We start from the raw sequence: 18,417 nt of genomic DNA on the forward strand, positions 1-18,417 counted from the left end.
GAAAACAACGCCGTCATTTGAATGACGGTCAATACAAATTCTGAAGTTTTTGCCAATCCGATCAGAAATTTAAGAAAACCATGGATTTTTAGATCTTCAAAGAGCCCGATTACAATGGCCATTCAGGCAAACAACTACATTAAGCCATTGGAAATCAATGATCGGGCTCGATATATGGTTAAATATAGCAGTAGGCTATCGATTTTCATAGATGAGAGTAACATCTATGTCACTTTACGGCCCCGCCCACTTTTGGGGGAAACAACGCTGTCATTTGAATGGCAATCGAGCCTGAAGCCACAGAGCTCTTCTTTTACTGTCCTTTGTTCTTAGAGGAAGTACAGAAAAGTGTAACTCTGGATTTGTTTTAATGTTTGAGGTGCAATAAACGACACAGCAACTTTTTGTTATGATATTTTCTGCCTCGCTCATGAGAATAACAGCTGGAGAAATTACAGCCTCGCCTACTGATTTTAATTTAACCATATATCGAGACCGATTGTGTGTTACGTTATTATGCTGTGTGCTCTCATACTTGTTTGATTCTGAAATTGTTATTATTTATATAAATATATTATACCTAATCCTATGTGTGTGTGTGTGTGTGTGTATGTCCGCATCTGTAGCCTGTTATTGTCTCATGATACCGCACTGTGAATGAATTAAAAGTAAATATCATGACACAGTTCTGTCCATCAGACAGAGGGCTGTGCCTCCTGTCATCATTAATGGACATCTCTTTAAAATGACCACTCAGAGGAGAGGATTTCTCATTTCTCTGACCGCCTGCTGCTTCCTCTCTCCTCGGTTCCCCTCCTCCGCTCGCATCTCCTGTGGGCGGGACTAAGACACAAGGATAGGAGTCGAGGATAGGAGTCGAAATTAGTGAAATGAGAAAGGCCCCCGGTCTACGTGGGCTGGGTCCTCCGTGGACCGCAGGCTGCGTACTCCGAAGGGTGCAGCCCCTTGCGTCTTAGCTCCGCTTCCGTAAGATGTGAGCGAGAGACACGAGGAGGTGACGCGAGGACAGAGGAGTCCTCAGGTATTAATTGGGACCTCCTCGTTCACTCAAACGTCACTCTTAAACGACGTCTGTTAATGATGACATGTCACAGCTGTATCCCCTCTCATCGGGCTTAACTGAATAACCCCTTAGAACCGGCCCATTTGTTGTTAAATATTTATTTAAATGAATGAATATTTCTCTTGTTAGTCAAGGAATTCAATCTATGATGGTTGGTCCTGCTTTTGTGTTCTCATTTGGTGTAAAATGTAGCCTACATTTAAATAAAAATATAATTATAGCAATGTGAAAGCCTTTTAGAAATGAATTGCACATAATAATTCCCACGGAGCTGTGAGCACTTATACATTTATGTGACGATTTTCCACTCATCTTCCAGTTGTCGGTTTTCCTCTGTTGAAATCGACCAGCTGTGAAGGTGGGGGCGGGGCTTTTATATGCGAGTAGTGAAAACACTTCCGGTAGTCTGCTCGCGTGTATCCTCCTTTTCGTCTCCTCCCGCACGGCCGCACCCCTCCTCCCTCAGCCCTCCTCGACTCCTCCGTGTGCATTTCAGCTATTGTGACGTCCTTCAAAATGGAGTGTTTTGATCGATTTCCGGGTCAAGTCCCGGAGGAGGGGAAAAGAGGATGTCACTACCCGATCCGTCCCCCTGCCCGATCGGTACTGCGCATGTGCGAGATGGACAAGTCCGGACGGCAACCCAAGATGGACAGTTGACACAGTGGCTTTTAGCAAAGCTCAAAAAGAAAAACCGAGAGAGATGAGTTATTGTTATTACAACGTGACTTCACAATTATTTAACAACTCTTTGTATTGGGTTCTTTTATTTGGGGTTAAGTACATTGTCAGAATAAGTGAGAAATGGATTTAACTTCTGTTAGACAGCTATCATACTGAATACATATTTACTGTGAATGTATGCAAAAATGTATGGCATATGGCTGTCCAACAGAAGTTAAATTCTTTTCTCACTTATTCTGAAAATGTACTTAACCCCAAATAAAAGATCCCAATAAAAAGAGTTGTTAATAATAGTGAAGTCACGTTGTAAAAACAATAACTCATCTCTCTCGAGTTTTCTTTTTGAGCTTTGCTAAAAGCCACTGTGTCAAGTGTCCATCTTGGGTTGCCATATGGAGTTGTCCATGTGCAGTACCGATCGAGCAGGGGGACGGATCATGGATGTATAATAAGAACGGATATATATACGGATCGGGTAGTGACTGAGGAGTCGATGAGGGGATGAGGCTTAGATGTCCTTCAACATGGCGCGCTGAAATCCATTTCCGGGTCACTACCGGAGGACCGAGGAGTCGAGGAGGGGAAATTAGAGATTTGAGAAGCCTTCATTGTTTCATGGAAAGCTAAAATTACCGTATTGGCACGAATATAGCGTGGTGTATTGTTCACAACAGGACATTTGAATGAGCAGGGGTTAGGTGTGTGGTCGACTAGAAAGTAAATGCCAATACGCATTTACAACAGCAGACTACTCTTCAACGAAAACATTTTCAAAATTAGTGGAGCAAAGTACTTTCACTGACAAGTTCCTACAATGTCTGCAAGCGTAGAAGAAGAGGAAAAGCCACCACAAAACAAGGTAACTACATCGTCCTCGCTCGACACATTCGTCTGTATGTTTAGAGCAGCGTAGTTATGGGGACTTATTAAGGGGGTGGAATATAATTATAATGTTTATGTTTTATTAATCACCAGAAACTAACAAGCGTTGTATTTTTAGGCTTGAATGCTTCATTTATTTTTGCCAGAAAGCGCCTCACAGAGCCCGCCATGTTCCTACCGTAGGCCAGAGTGGACAATCCGAGCGGTCATTCGCGTTTTTACTTGAAAGTGGCAGCACTTCGTGCATCGGTCACTATGATCGGTCACCTAATCATGTAAAATGCACCTTTTCATATTCTTTAAACATAAATATGTGTCCCCGTTGTCTAGAAAGTCTCACGTAGTTTTTTGGAAAAACAACCCTCCCTGTTTTTCGCCTGCTCAAGCTTCCGAAAAAACAGCTTTCTAAAAAGCGAATTAAGATTTGGACTCCTGTCTATTGTCACAATCAGAAACTGTATTCGTTCCACAGAGGTGTTATTTACATTTTTACAGCAAAAGTGAAGATAGAGACAAACAAAAATTATACACTATTAGAAAAGGCATGCCCATTATATTTAAAATATTATTCGTTTTTAAAGTAACATTCGTAATACATTTCCAATTTTCACTGTGTAACTGCAACAACAAGTTACGATTTTCCATTTAAATTAATATTATTTTATTATGTAGACCTCAGGCTGTTAGAAATACATTTCGATTACTTATATTAAATTAACTGCAACCAGATAATGTACAAGCCCAAAACAACAAGTAGATTACATATATCTGTATTACATAGAGATGGGGGGGGGGGACAAACATTTTTTCAAGAAGATGCTTTGTCCTTTTCTTTACAATATATTATACTAATAATGAATATACTGCAAAAATAGTTGCTTCCCTGTAAGACTTGTTTCCTTACCTTGGTACTTTACATTACATTACATAAGGTATATTTTGATGCCAGGACATTCGTTATTTTACTTAAGTGAGATATTGTATGCAGGACTTGTACTTGTAGTAGGCTACTTGTAGTAAAACTAAAAGTATAGTGAAATATCTGTTAACTTCTTCCACCTCTGCTGTCAGTTACAATCTGCAACCTGGCCATTAGATGTCACTAACTCCCACACCGCCTGCTCCTTTGGCCGGTTCACATTGTTGTTTTTTTGTATCTTCATAAAGTATACTCAAACACATTTAGGAGTTTTCTTGTTTTTACAGTTGTTTTCCCCGTAGCCGACTAAGTTAGCTTGTTAGCTCATTGAGTTGACTGCAGCATCCTGTATGTTAGTATCTGCTTGAATACATAACCTCAGAAGTGGGTGGGTGTTTGGAAGCGCGGCGTCTGCAGCATAATTAAAACATGGCGGATTCAGAGGAATTTAGACTTAAACGATTAAAGGTAAGATATCAAAACATGGAGCATATGTATAGCAACACATAGGCGGCGAGTTAAATTGAACAGTTGATACAGCTACATAATACGACACTTAGTTATCAGCTTCCGGTCAAGATGTGCACATTTAAGCTAACGTTAGCAAGCTAGCTTTCCACCTTGTGGCTTGCTGCTGTTCTGCACTGATGCATGCCCCCACGCCAAACTCTGTCTAACAGCCTGTTTATATCAGCAAACAATAATACAAAAATAATATGATGCAGGTTTTTTGTCAACCCAAAGAGCTTTTATTATTCCAGCCCTGCAGATGTGTGTTGTAGTGGACTGCTGCTTCCAAAAGCCCCTGCATCGAGGAAGGATGCTGCAAACAAGTGGACATTTTACTAAATTAACATGTTGCCATGAGAATCCCTTGCGTTGCATGTTATTATGACCCGGAAGACCCCAGCAACCAATACAATGTGTGACTGGATTGTGTGGTGTCTGTCAGTATAATAATACAAATATGCCTGCACGCCTCAAATCGCCACATTTTAAATGGGCTTTGGTGGGACGCCCCCTCCACACAACTGATAGGACAACATGAGGCCTGCAGCCATTACAATTGAAAATAGAGAGACATTGAGGGCATAAAGGTTAGTCAGAAAGTTCACAATTTTAACCCAAACTGTAAGATAGGCAGGACTCTATGGGATCCTTCTGGGCAAGTCAATGTGAGAACAACAGAAGCACACATGTATTAAACATCGACATTGCATTGGCTGCATTGCTCACCTGCAGGACCCTGATTGTGTGCATGCTGTCTCAATGACATGGTTTTTAAATAGAGAAGAGCCAGAATGATGATCACCCACCTTAGCTTTTCCTGCTCTTTCATTGCTTATTATATATATAAAGTTGTTGATTGATTGATTATGAACACATAATTGTTCTAAAGAAAGTAGTGATGTACAAATGACCCTCCTGTGTGCAGCTTGGGTCAGGTTTGTGATGAAGGGTTAAACCCTGTTGCATTGTTGTCTGAGATCAAATTAGCTGGAGGGTTGTTAGGGCATTTTATGGTTCATTCAGTTGAGAAATGGAGTAGGAATATGATAGTGGCCTACAGCATGAATATAAGAGAAAAATAAAGAGTAAACCTTTTTTTTAAGAAACTGGAACCAGAACCTGATTAGGTGTCTAAATTCTTCAAATGATTTTAAATAAAGAATTGTGAAGGTTTTGTGAACATTTAAGGGTCAAGTTTTATATATATATATATATATATATATATATATATATATATATTAGTATTTTTAAAGTAAGGGTAAAAGTTCCACAGTAATGAAAATTGTGTTCCATTTGCCATTATGAGGTTGTAAGCAAAGAAAAGAGTGAATGAACTTGAATTTCCCTCGTTTTTAAATCCTAACTTATCTCTCCCCCACAGCATGAAGAGCGGCTGTCCCGAGTGTTTGACGAAGTGATGGGGCTTGGACACTTTGCTGACTCCTCCAGGGGCTCTGCCACCTCCTCCAGGAGTGAAGGTCAGGACGAGACAAAGGAAGTCGACACAACTTCAGCACAAGTGGAACAGCAACCGGTTGAAGAGGAGGATAGCAACGGCAGCAGACAAGAAGAAAAGATGGAAGAGGGGGCGGAAGAGTCTTCCTTACCATGCATTACCTCCCCTTCCGCCGTCCCAGGCTCATCGTTTACAATGGGAACCAAAGAAGTCGGAGGAAGTGGAGGGGCAGCGGTTGATGATGCACAGGATGGACTCCCTGCGTGTGGGCCAGGAGAAGAAGAAGAAGACTGGGACTTTGCCCTGCCGTCGGACAGCCTGGGAGATGTTAATGTGGTAAAGGATAAAAAAAAAATGGCACCAGAAGTGGAGATCAATGCCACACAACGCAAACCTTTCCCTCCTCAGCCCAGAGAGGTGGAGGACGTAAGCACAGAGTCTGCTAACACCTCCCACTCCTCCCAGGACCACACACCTGAAAACAGCCACGGTAAAGCCACACGCACATGAGAAGTTTCTGCACACAGTTTTAAAGTAAATGTATCTCCGATGCCATATTTTTAAATTCTCTTTCTGTGGTGGTCGATAGGTGCAATCGCGCTACAACGCCCCAAAAAACGTCCATTAGTAGAAATGGGCTGCAGCTTCCAAAACTATGAAAATATAAAAACACAAATGAGTCGTAACGCCTGCAAATGAAGAAACATCTTCACCAACGTGACACACTGATGATGTGTCAGGATGTTTTTTGGGCTGTCATTAAAAAAGACACACTGCCATTTTTAACATCAAGTTGGGTTCATTAGTCAAAAAGAGTACTATTTATAAAAAAAAAAGTCATATGGTGTCCTTTGTAAGTCACAAAGTAGCTTTCCAGAAGTCTGGGGAAATAACCTTGATGTCATTGAGACGTAACGCTATTAGGGTTGTTATTGCTTTAAAATAAATGGGCATCTATCTATTTAAAGACAGCATTGAGTTGCATTATTGGAATGGGAATTGTAAGAATTATTAATTTGGTAGCTTGTCATATACTTGATCTAAAAGTCAGAATGTCTTGACCTCTTCTTTGACGGTCCTCTTTTTAAAATGTGTCCCTTGTAAGTCTGTTTTATTTTAGTGTAATTCAAAATGGCTGCACCAAATGTGGCTAGCCGTCACACATCCTTTGTCATCAGCCAAAATCGTATAGAACTACAGAGGGAGCTTTGACATGCTCTTCTGCATAATAATAACTTTTAGTGAGATTTTCCTTAGAATTTGTATCAGGCTTCTTTTCTCCTTCTCAAGGACATTACAACAGGCTGATGGCCATTACTGTGCAAAGCAACATTTCAGACACATTTTAAATTGGTATCCTCAGCATATTACTCGACTGTTGAAGTATCATCACATGAAAAATGGTAGCCATGTTTGAAGGGATTCCGCGATTGTGAAATTCTTAGCCGATAATAATGTGACTGATTGCTGATACCAAAGTTTGGTTGTTGTTAATAAAACAAGGAAATATCCATTTCAATAAATTAACTTTACTGGTATAAAGTCATTCAGCACTTTGATAACAAATGTAATCATACCAATTTATGAAACAACCTTTAATTTAGCCTTTTTAGAGACAGTTGTATTACTCCCATGTGGACGACATTTTCTTTCTCTTTTATTTGTAATCAAATCCCACCAGTACCCATAGAGGGGTTAAGTCAGACTTTATGTAACAGTTGTTTGAGGTCTGTTAGGTGTGTGAGAGTTGTATGCTCCACTGGTTTGTACTTATGCTTGCAATTGGACAGCCTTTACGTATCACAACAAAACTTCAGCTGAATAAACCGAGACCATTTTCCACAGAAAGACAATATAAGCAGTTTAAAATGCTTTGCACAAAAGATTGTAAGTGTGCTCAGAGATTGCTTGCAGCAGTGTGTTCATTATCCATTATTTCCTAACTTCTTTGGTGGTATCTTTTCTGCCTTTCTGTCAGGCGGAGGCATCCAGGAACAGGCGGAGGAGACAGAAGATAGCCAGGAGGGAGAGGTAGGAATCGTGGTCATATAATCCCATAACATCTTTAAAAACATATCGAGATAATTATGAAAACTCTTTATATTTCAGAAGACAGAGGCAGCTCCGATGGAGGACAGTAGTCCCCCTCCTATCAATATTAAAGATGAACCCATCGATGAGGGCTACGACGCTGCGCTGCTGCCTCAGAGCTCCATCAGACAGATCAAAGAGGAGCTGGAGCATCAGGAGGTCAGTTTGGGGAGAGTTGTATGGATTTCTAATTCTCTTATTGATAAAAAGGACAAGATTTAACTGCAAAACAATAACATATTTGTTTAAAAGTTGCTGAAAGCCCATGCTTTCTGGTGATTGTGAATAATTAGAATAATAATACAATGTTTCCTAGCAAAACAGAAACTAGACATTTTATCTATTAATCGCTGATGTTGTTTATTAACATGACTTACAACAGTACTACATGAGAGGGAATCATTAACTATTTATAAACAATCTGATCTCCTAATGTGTGCTCCTTTTAGGAAGAGCTGAGGATCAGCTCCGTCTACTCTGTAGGTGGAGGAAACACCTTTGCGTCACCTACCGGTGAGTTTGTTCATGTGTTCATTAAAGGCCCGAACACACCAAGCTGATCTTGGCCGTCGATGGGCGTCAGGCCGTTGATGGGCGTCAGGCCGTTGATGGGCGTCAGGCCGTTGATAAGCGTCGACACGCCCTACTCAGATTGGTGTCTCCCGCACCGTCGTGTCTTTTCAGCCGTGCCGACACCTTTTCGAAAACCCACTGATTCGACATGTCGAATCGGTGGGTTTTTCGAAAAGGTGTCGGCCAAAGGCTGTTGGCAAAATAAATCACTCTGATTGGCTGCTCAGCTAGTGAATCAGTGCATGAGAAGCGAAACGGAAAGGGACCCAAACAAACTATTAAGAAGGCAAATCTGAGATTTCGTTTAACTCCAGCTCTCGACACAGGTTCGGGAAAGCCCCATGAGCTTCTCGCTGTAGAGTGAAAATGGAACACACACGCTATTTGTTGTTTGTTTATCACGCAGTCTATTCTTCTTCTCTCGGTTATCACGCAGTCTGTCTTCCGGTTGTTGCCTCTTTTGAATGACGAATACACACTACCGCCACCTGCTGGTAAGGAGAGTTATTGCCACTCACGCATGCGCAGTTCGTACGTGCTTCTTGGCCGTCGGCTGAAGTCTTTGCGGTGTGTTCCAGTGCGACACATGGCCAAGACGCAGAGACGCAAGGTGACACAACAGTCGGGGGTCCGTCTGTGTCAGTTCTTTGGTGTCAGCTTGGTGTGTCCGGGCCTTAACACTAGAACCGCCAAGGGGGTACATTTGACCCCTGAGCATTTTCAAATGCATGTCACTCTGTTAAAATACAACCCCTACATCTCTTATTTCATGACTTTTCCTGGAATTGTTTTATTTATAATTGTGGGATAAAAGAAAAAGAAAATATAAGCATTAATACCTACATCTGCGGAAGGGGGTACATTTTTACCCCTGATGAACAGCTGTCCGCGAGTTGATGGACGTTCACGCCACTGGTCCGGTTGCTTAGTAACGCCCATTGTAGAGAAATGTTGATAAAGAAGTGTCATATCACCAGCGAAATACACCATAGGTTAGTGATTCAGATAGAAAACATGGACCCTAACAGAAGAATGAATGTGGAAGAAGCCCTAGCAATGCTCCAGGCGATGAGCGAGGCCGAATCCGAAGGGGGAGAGAAAACCGATGGAGAATCTGATGAGGGAGGGGTCAAAGATCCGTCAACGGAGGAGGAATCCTCATCTGAGGATTGGGAGCCGATACCCCGAAAAAGGCCCAGGGTTCTGGTGGCAGGTAGACTATAGTCCCACATATTCGAACACCCACATCTGAAACTCAAATATATATCAGTCCTACATATTCTCAAGTGGCAAATTATCACAACCTAATTACCTCCTCTTAGCGAGACCACCCACTCCTCTACCCATGTTATCGCATCAGCCTGCTGACGCTGTGACAGATAAACCAGGTAAGCCTGTACAGTCTATAAAAACGTAAATTTGACCAATCCATTTGAACAAACTAATTATACATATTTATATTGTTTAGTGTCGGCCCATCATGATTCGCATGAGACTGGCAAGGATGGAACTCTCTGGATACCAGAGAATCCTGGCCTGCGCACTGGGAGAGTGAAGTCTAACAATGTGTTGACTGAAGGAGCCGGGCCAACCGCACATGCACGCCGCAACATAGACGACTCTCTGAGCGCATTTATGTGTCTGATGGACCCTGTGATGCTGATGCACATCTGTGACTGCACGGTGGCAGAGGCGCGCCGGCGTGGAGAGGAAGGATGGAAGTTGAGCTTGGCTGAGCTGAAGGCGTTCATTGCACTTCTTTTAGCGCGGGGCGTGCACAACGGGAGAATTGTGGAAGACTTGTGGTCTCAAGAATGGGGTCTTCCCTTCTTTAGCACAACTATGGCAAGGCACCGATACAGAGACATAATGCGCTTCCTGCGTTTTGATAAGAAAGACACCAGGCGCAGTCGTCTTGGAAATGACAAGTTTGCCCTTGTGAGTGAGGTGTGGGACAGGCTTATCCAAAACAGCATTGCGTGCTATAAACCAGGGTCCGAAATAACTGCAGGTGAGCAGTTGCTCCCCACAAAGGCAGGGTGCCCCTTTACTCAGTATATGCCCAACAAACCAGACAAATTTGGTATTAAGTTCTGGCTCGCTGTTGATGTGGAGTCAAAATACATGTTAAATGGCTTTCCCTATCTCGGGAAGGATCCGTCCCCTTCTGCAACCCAGAGCCAGGGGGAGAGTGTCGTCCTGGAGCTGATGGAGCCGTTTTTGGGGAATGGGAGGAATGTGACGACTGAACACTTTTTCACCTCACTCCCCCTGGCCCACAAACTCCTGGCAAAAAATACAAGCTTGGTGGGCACCACTAACAAAAATAACAAATCACTGCCTCCTTCTGCACACCAACGAGCAGCACTGTTCACCACCAAAGTGATGAAAAGTGACAAAGCAACGCTCACCATCTACCAGGAGAAAAGGAAGAAGAACGTGTGCATCCTCAGCACAATGCACAGATCAGTGGAGATTTGCAATGACACGAAAAAAAAGCCAGAGACAGTCAACTATTATAACAGAACGAAGGTGGGAGTTGACATGCTGGACAAAATGTTGAGACAGTACTCTGCTCGAGCCACAACCAGAAGATGGCCAGTCGCTGTTTTCTATAACATACTGGACATTGCAGCATTGAACGCGTGCGTCCTGTACCGGGGTTGCACCGGTTCAAACCCGTCCCGGCCAGTGTTTATCCTGGAGCTGTGTAAGCTGCTGCGCAATGAGCACATCAGCAAGCCCAAAGTAGGCATTTTGCCATCATTCCCCGAAAAGAGAAGGAATTGCGGTGTAAAGCGCAACTGCAGAGAGAACAAAACCACCAAGACATGCATGGTGTGCCAACGTGGTGTGTGTGGACAGTGCAAGGGAATAGTGAACGTTGTGTGTGCTGATTGTGTGTGTGGCTACAGCACAATCACATTTATTTGAGAAAATGCCTGTCAGTGGTGGCATTATTCCTTAATTGTGTCACTAATCATCTCATTTGGATAACGGACTATAACGTTTGTCGTTTCTGTTGCAGTTTACATAAAATGTCAAATGGGCTGCCTGTAAAATGTCTTGAGGGATAGCAAGCACCCTGCTTACTCAAAACATGTTATTTTCCAAAATGCATTTCAATGTTAATGTTTTGGTTTATAAAATGTTAATATGTGGTATTTCCTTTTTGTTTGACCGTTGTAATATTTTGAGTAACTTCCAAATGAATTTTAAAATGCGTCGATCTGCACTGAGATAAAGCAATTGTAAAATGATTAATACCCTATAAACTAAAGTTTCAACAATATTTTGTCAAGTCTTACTTATTATTTAAAACAAAGATGAACATAAGCAACCTAACAGCATAAAGAAATATCATTTTTGCGAGTACTTGCGCTGTTGTATCTGGGGGTCAAATGTACCCCCCCCCCCCCCCGACGGTTCTAGGGCTATTGGAATTGTTCTAGTGTCAGAGGTATCTGTTCTTTGATACTTTCTTGAGACCAGCTGCTAAAAAAAACACTCTAGAAATGAATAATCCATGGATTTGTTTTAGAAGTAAAACTCATCAAAATATATTTTTACTTTAGTGTTGCACGATTCTGAAAAATTATAAAAAAAATTGGTTGATATTGAAATATGATTTGCAATATTAAAGGGACATTTGCAACATAATAGCATACCAATACTTTTTATTATGGTTTTAATATTATAATTGTATTCCGTCTGTAGAACTTCTTTCTATGCCAGCACTTCTTTGCAGTGCTACAGTACAAAAACTTGCTCTTACTCAGATTTGGATATTGCACTAGTCAAAATTGCAATTTTGATAATATTTAGATGAATTCTGCAGCCCAATTTTCGTTTTCTTAACCAACCTTTCCCCTCTCATCCCCTCAGTGCCGTTAGCAATCCCAGCCCCCCCTCAGACGGCCTATTTTATCCAAGGTAGAGGGACCCTGCTACAAGCCATGGCCCAGATCCCGCTCAGACCCCCTGCTTCAGTCCCAACCTCCCTCCCATCCCTAATTTCTGTCCCCCCACGCCAACCTCCGCCCTCTGTTCCCGGCAGCGTTCGCTGCAGCGGCTGCTCTAAGGTATAGTTGTTCACATATTTATACGTTAATTAAAACAGTCATGTTTTATGCATCTCTATTATCATACAATATTGACAGAAATGTATTTGCTACATTGATCAACCATATAAATGAAACAGTGGTATAAAAACTAAATACATTTACTCAAGTGACATTTTGAGGGACTTGTACTTTACATGTGTTGCTATTTTGTACTTATACCCCACTACAATTCAGAGGCAAATTGTGTACTTAAGCTCCACTACATTTATTTTGTACCTTTTTAGTTACTTTGCAAATTTGGATAAATGATGTGAAGTATAATCAAGACTTTAGTTCCACCTGGAGTAAATCACCAGCTACCCTGCAGTATACAAAGTCATTAAAACAAGCTGCACCTTTACCAGCTTTGATAACACTTTCATGATCAATCATTATAAAACATATCATATATATTATTCTAAAATGGACCAATCTGCACAATGAGTACTTTTACTCTAGGTACTTAAAGTAGATTTTGATGTGAAGACTTTTGTATTGTACAAAAGTAACATTTGCACACTTGTAACAAAGTACTCCCACCTCTGAAATGATATGATCATGTTTAATGTGTCGGGGTTTGGGCAGTGATGTAGGCTTTTATTCTTTCTAAGTTTATGGCTGTGTCAATGGTTGCAGGTTCTGCTGAAAGGCCAAACAGCGTTTCAGAGGAAAGGCTCCACGCAGCTCTTCTGCTCCACAGTGTGTCTGACGGGCCATCTGCCTCCAGCCAACAAGAACCGACTGTGCTTCCAGTGCAACAGGTTGGTACACCTTTGATTTCAGTATGAACTGAAATCAGGGTTCTATACAGGCAAGAATATCCTTAAGCTGTATCTCCTCTCTTTACCTGTAGCTTGTCCTGAAAAAATAATAATATGGCTTTCCGGTGCTCAATCCCCCCTCCATCTGTCTACCATTAAATACCCAATTTACCTGATGCCTTCAAATAAAATCATAAATAACTAATTAAATGTACTTGTATAAGTACAATAATTACACAAGGTACTTTATACATAAAAGCAAGTTTGTTAATAAACATACAGCCCTTATAAACTCACCGGCCACTTTATTAGTTACAACTCGCTAGTACCATACAACAATATTCAGGCTGGCTGTGGTGTTTAAAGGTCTCCTATAATGCTATTTTTAGGCATATATTATCGGTCTCAGATATATATATATATATATATATATATATATAAAAACCATGTCTATGATGTGTTTTGCTCAAAATACCAAACGGATCATGCATTTTAGAAATCCCTCATATCCCTCTCTTTCAGCCCCGTTAGAGAAGTGCTGATTCGGGTCCTTAGCTTGAAAAAAAGAAAAAAAAGAAGGGGGAGCTTGTGCCTGCTCAGAATTCTGCTACAGATACAGCTAAATGCTCCTGTGATTAAACTCCATATCATGTTCCAAACCACATCAAGGATTATTTCTGAAACAGTATGGAGCTCAAATTCTTTTTCCTTTTTTTTATTTCCTGCTTTTTAACACATGTGTTCATGTGTTAAAAACCAGCTAACCAGTACAGGTTAGAAAAAAATTACGTTATATCGGACGCAAATCTGGATCAGCTCTGTTGTTCCCCGGTTTTTTCGAGATTTGGGTATGGAGGAAAAGAGAGGGTTTTGTTTTCTGACACTTTGAGAGTTCCCTGACACACCGGGGACACATATTTATGTATAAAATACATCAAAAAGGGCATTTTGCATAATGGGTCCCCTTTAAACAATGCTCAATTGGTACTAAGAAAATATTTATAGTTCAATACTGACTTCTTAAGCTAAGTCCATGCATTTATGTTGGTGCCACTGTTACCTTGACATATATATATATATATATATATATATATATATATATATATATATAAGCTTGAATGTATGCTAAAAACAGCATCCATCAACCTCATAATTTCTCTTTTTGTACCTTTTACCACATCTCCTATTCCTTACCTGAGTCTTTTGAACACTGTATTAATTCTTCGTGCTTTTCTCTCTGCAGGGAGATCCTTCAGCCCAGGGACATGGTCACGATCCCCGGAGACAACAACACCCTCCTCAACTTCTGTGGCCAGTTCTGTCTGGCTGTCTTTAAAAACAAGAAGAAACAAGTCGATAAGGTTCCTGAAAAACAACTGGAGAAGAAACCTGAGAGGCCACCTGAGAAACCAGCGCAGCCCCCCTCTGATATACTCTTCTGTGCTGTCTGCAAGATAATCAACAAGGTATGAGACAGATTTGAAAAGAAAGACAGATTTTCAATGTTTGTTGCGTCTTCACTGTACAGTCTGTCTTTCTGTTCCCTGTGTTTATCTTCTCTGCAGCAGATTGAGCATGAGGTCACCCATCATGGTACTCTGTACAGACTCTGTAGTGACAGTTGTTTTGTAACCTGGCGCAAGTCGCGCAAGTTAGCCATGAACTGCTGCGAAGGCTGTGGACTTTACTGTAGCAGCAGCTCGGGCTCCTGTCAGACGCTCACTGTTGACAGATCACAGCTCAACTTCTGCGGCCCGACCTGTATCGGCACCTACAAACAGGTAGGCGTTTGCATAAATTATGTTTTTTTATAACCTTGTTTTGAGCCTTTTGAAGTAATGATGGTTTGGCATGTAGGATAAACGTATGGCTATACATATTAGCTTATTAGTTAGGGATGACCCAACAGCTTCTGATTATTTCAGCCGATATTCCGTTAAAATATGCAATTAAGATATAGGTTTAAGAAACAGTTGAAGATTGATTTGTACATGATTCTTTATTCAGTAAACTCACTTTTCATGTGGTATTCCTGATAATGCTGCAATACGGACCAGAAATCCGTGTAAAAATCTGCAGCTGGTAATGTTAGCTGTTAGCATTCGTTGGGCAGAACAGTCCTGCCTGGCTAAAAAAAACGAGCTTTGAGCTAATATTGAGTAACAATATGATGCGTTCAAGCTCAATTCAGTAAACATTTTGGAGAAAGAAAGCTTGTAAAAATGTGTATGTTAGTAAGAAAGTACAGTTGTTTCACAGCAGTATAAACTAGATAGTAGAATATATTATGAACTGTGTAACTACCTTACTTGCTCTTAGCAGCTTATAATACATAAATCTAACTTTTTTTTTAACCAAAGCAAATATTCAAATGGAAGAAAAAAAATTCGTATCATTTGAATAGTTTTTTTAACGCAAATAACTATAGATGACACTGACAAAAATGACATGTACCAAAAGAATTACTATATACATGGTATAGTGGAGTGCTGAAAAAAAGTTTGCAACCATACCAGCTTATCCATCCAGCTTAACCATACCAGCTTATATAAAAATAACAATAAGAAAATGATTGGTAAATCAGCGTCATCCGGAAAACAACATGATTGGTGCATCTCTCATTTAAGTGGCACCGAATGCTAATAACAGTTTGACTACCCAAATATCATGTAACATTCAGAAATCACAGAGCAATGTCATATTTATTAAGCTAATGTGCCAGATTTAAACCTCTGTAATTATGATACACACAGACCTGCAAAAAGACGGTGGAGTGTGTCTACTGTCACAAAATCGCGATGGTGTCCTCCACCATCATGGAAAGAGACCAAAAGGGCAAAGTCCAGCTTTACTGTTCGTCTCCATGTGTTGAGCTGAGTCGACCCCCCCAACACATTCTCACTGGTAGGACACAGACACACAACCACATGTATTAAAGGGGCCCTATCATGCTTTTGGAGTTTTCCCTTTCCTGTAGGGTGTTGTATATGTTTTTGTGCAGGTAAATGGTCTGCATGGCTCAAATCCCTGTGTTCCCTCCAGAGGGAGTTTGTCTCCCACACATAGTAACACCATTATGTAACACTTGCGCTTCTAGTGGCTTAGGGCTCCAACACACTGTACATGATAGACTAAAGAGCGGGACATCTCTAAGCAGTTGACTAATCACAACAGCTAACCAATCAGAGCAGACTGGGCTCTGGTTTCAGACAGAGGGTGAAAATAGGTGGTGCAGCACAGGCAGTATGAGAAAAATAAAGAGCTTTTTGAACATTAAATAATGGAGACATGTCACAGTAGAGACACAACATACAAATATGAACCTGAAAATGAGCTAAATAGGGCCCTTTTAAATGTATAACAGGTGGCTCATTACTTTTCTTTAATGAATAGTAGGGGTGTAACGGTATCCGTATTCGTCCCGTACCGTCACGGTTTGGACGTCACGGTTCGGCACATGCAGTCACACGACGAATACGCCTTTTTTTTTACGAGTGGGGAAAAAAGTAATTCAGGGCAGTATCCACTACACTATATATAATCCAGGGGGCGGTATTGCGCCTAAAAGCTGTTTGCCAGCTGCCCTTAAACAACAAATGAAGAACAAGAAGAAACACAACAACAAAACGAACAAAATACAAGAAGAAGAAGTTAGTATGGCGATTTCAGATAACACACAGGAGCTAGAACTCACCTGCTTCTTTTAAATCAGCTGTGTGGGAACAATTCGGGTTCCCTGTGGACTACAATAACGATGAGGTGTGCGAGTGGTGGATCGGACGAGGACGGTGTGTCGGTGTTGTTCTACAGCGGTGCTGTATGCTAAAACATGCTAAATCATATCAGAAAGCATCACCCAGATTTGCCAATCACCGGAGCCCAGCAAAAGACAACAGCTGTTCAACAGCTGATCCCCGCTGTTTTTAAGAAGCCAATAGAGAGCTGAGAGACCAAAAATAAATAACGGAAGGTTTTGGCATATGTTTTTCAACGACTTTGCGCTCTTGAAACACTTTCTTATTATTTATGATGTAATATTTTCAAGACTTTCTTTTTAGTTTTACAGCTTGATGAAACCTTCTTGTTTGACATCAGCCAGTAGGCCTATAGATAATGTGGCCATCTGAGTGTACTGTAGTGTGTATGGTTTGTTTTTAACTGTTTAATACAGTTAATTATTCAAAATGTCAGAGTTCTTTATTTTTAAACTGAAACTTGCACTACTGTTCAAACATAAATAACAACAAACCTGGAATTATGCATTTGGGACTTTTTTTTGCTTTTTCTTGTTGTACCGAACCGTACCGAACCGTGACCTCCAAACCGAGGTACGAACCAAACCGTGACTTCTGTGAACCGTTACACCCCTAATGAATAGGGTTTAATCTTCTTTTACAGTGCTTCAAGCACCTCCAAAGCATGGAAAAGGGAAAGCATGTTTCAATATTAGTTAAAACACATACTACATAGCATTTTTTAATTTAATTTGTTATGTTATCTTTTTCCCTTAGGTGCTGCGTTCCCCTGCTGCGAGTGCAACGTGTCGGCTGTTCCTCAGTATCACCTGGCCATGGTGGACGGAACCATCCGCAACTTCTGCTCCTACGACTGCGTTTCTATCTATAGGGTAAGAACAGTTTTGTTTCTAATCATGGAGCCTGTGTTGGTTTTGTAGATTTGACATTGGTGTAATTTTCCCCTCCATGTCTCCACAGAAGTCCGGTAACACCTCTCAGCCAGACCTGACCAATGGAACCCCCGCTCTCAGGGACCCCAAAGCAGGACCCTCTGCCGGGGTCAGCTCAGTCCCTCCCCTCCCTCAGGACCACCCGTCTTCGGTAGCCTTCCCGGGCCACCATCCCAGTCATACCTCAGTGCCCCCGCTCGAGCCTCCCTCCCAGGCCCCCGCCAAAACGCCTGCTGTTCAGCCTATGAAACCAGCAGAAGTGGGGCCCAAGGACATATCCAAGCTGACCTGCCATCAGTGCAGCAAAGAGTTCAGCACAAAGCCGCTGCTGTTCAGTCACCAGGTAAGGAGCCCAGATCACATTTATGACTGCTGCTGAGTTGTCCAAAAAACAGATCCTATGTCTTTTCCTGACAATTTCTCTTTAACCTCTTAAGCCCGAAGGTCCCCCCAGTGAACCCCTCCCACTGTTTTTTTTACGAGACTATGTCTCAGGGCTTCTTAACATTTATGAAACTATTAATGTTTCATACCCTTTTAAAGGTAAGAAACTCCGCTAACTGACAATAAGAACAATTGTTAGCTAAAAAAAACACGAGTAATACCAAGCCTTTGAATTAGCATTGAGCGAAAAAATGCTAACTAATGCTAACGCTTTATTACTATC

The 18,417-nt window shown here is 41.4% G+C and overlaps 2 protein-coding genes across 4 annotated transcripts in view; both read left to right on the forward strand.

The window, feature by feature from the left end:
* The first annotated feature begins 2,203 nt into the window (after positions 1–2,203).
* Positions 2,204–18,417, forward strand: part of LOC117467506 (zinc finger MYM-type protein 4-like) — a 57,069-nt gene continuing 40,855 nt past the window's right edge. Inside the window, exons 1-12 of one of the 3 annotated variants that reach the window (XM_034111147.2) lie at positions 2,204–2,627; positions 5,461–6,025; positions 7,514–7,566; positions 7,645–7,785; positions 8,076–8,139; positions 12,085–12,281; positions 12,939–13,063; positions 14,307–14,529; positions 14,629–14,844; positions 15,817–15,967; positions 17,575–17,690; positions 17,779–18,093. In XM_034111147.2, coding sequence (XP_033967038.1) covers positions 2,583–2,627; positions 5,461–6,025; positions 7,514–7,566; positions 7,645–7,785; positions 8,076–8,139; positions 12,085–12,281; positions 12,939–13,063; positions 14,307–14,529; positions 14,629–14,844; positions 15,817–15,967; positions 17,575–17,690; positions 17,779–18,093 — 2,211 coding nt within the window. In that variant the 5' untranslated portion in view covers positions 2,204–2,582. Of the gene's footprint in view, positions 2,628–3,963; positions 4,038–5,460; positions 6,026–7,513; positions 7,567–7,644; positions 7,786–8,075; positions 8,140–12,084; positions 12,282–12,938; positions 13,064–14,306; positions 14,530–14,628; positions 14,845–15,816; positions 15,968–17,574; positions 17,691–17,778; positions 18,094–18,417 lie in introns of those variants that run through there. The other 2 variants (XM_034111149.2, XM_034111150.2) reach the window with 2 other exon arrangements.
* On the forward strand, positions 9,426–11,463 carry LOC117467507 (piggyBac transposable element-derived protein 4-like). Its single transcript, XM_034111151.1, has 2 exons — positions 9,426–9,587; positions 9,668–11,463. The coding sequence occupies exons 1-2, from the start codon at positions 9,545–9,547 to the stop codon at positions 11,131–11,133; spliced, it is 1,509 nt and encodes a 502-aa protein (XP_033967042.1). The 5' UTR covers positions 9,426–9,544; the 3' UTR covers positions 11,134–11,463.

Source organism: Pseudochaenichthys georgianus, chromosome 22 (genome assembly GCF_902827115.2).
Source record: "Pseudochaenichthys georgianus chromosome 22, fPseGeo1.2, whole genome shotgun sequence".
NCBI classification, from domain to species: domain Eukaryota; kingdom Metazoa; phylum Chordata; class Actinopteri; order Perciformes; family Channichthyidae; genus Pseudochaenichthys; species Pseudochaenichthys georgianus.

What these genes read in the sequence shown, in the direction of transcription:
- LOC117467507 (XM_034111151.1), top strand. Translation starts at nt 9,545, where the DNA reads ATGTTATCGCATCAGCCTGCTGACGCTGTGACAGATAAACCAG. An exon ending in CGCTGTGACAGATAAACCAG is followed by an intron (nt 9,588 to 9,667) that starts GTAAGCCTGTAC and finishes TATATTGTTTAG; the next exon opens with TGTCGGCCCATCATGATTCG.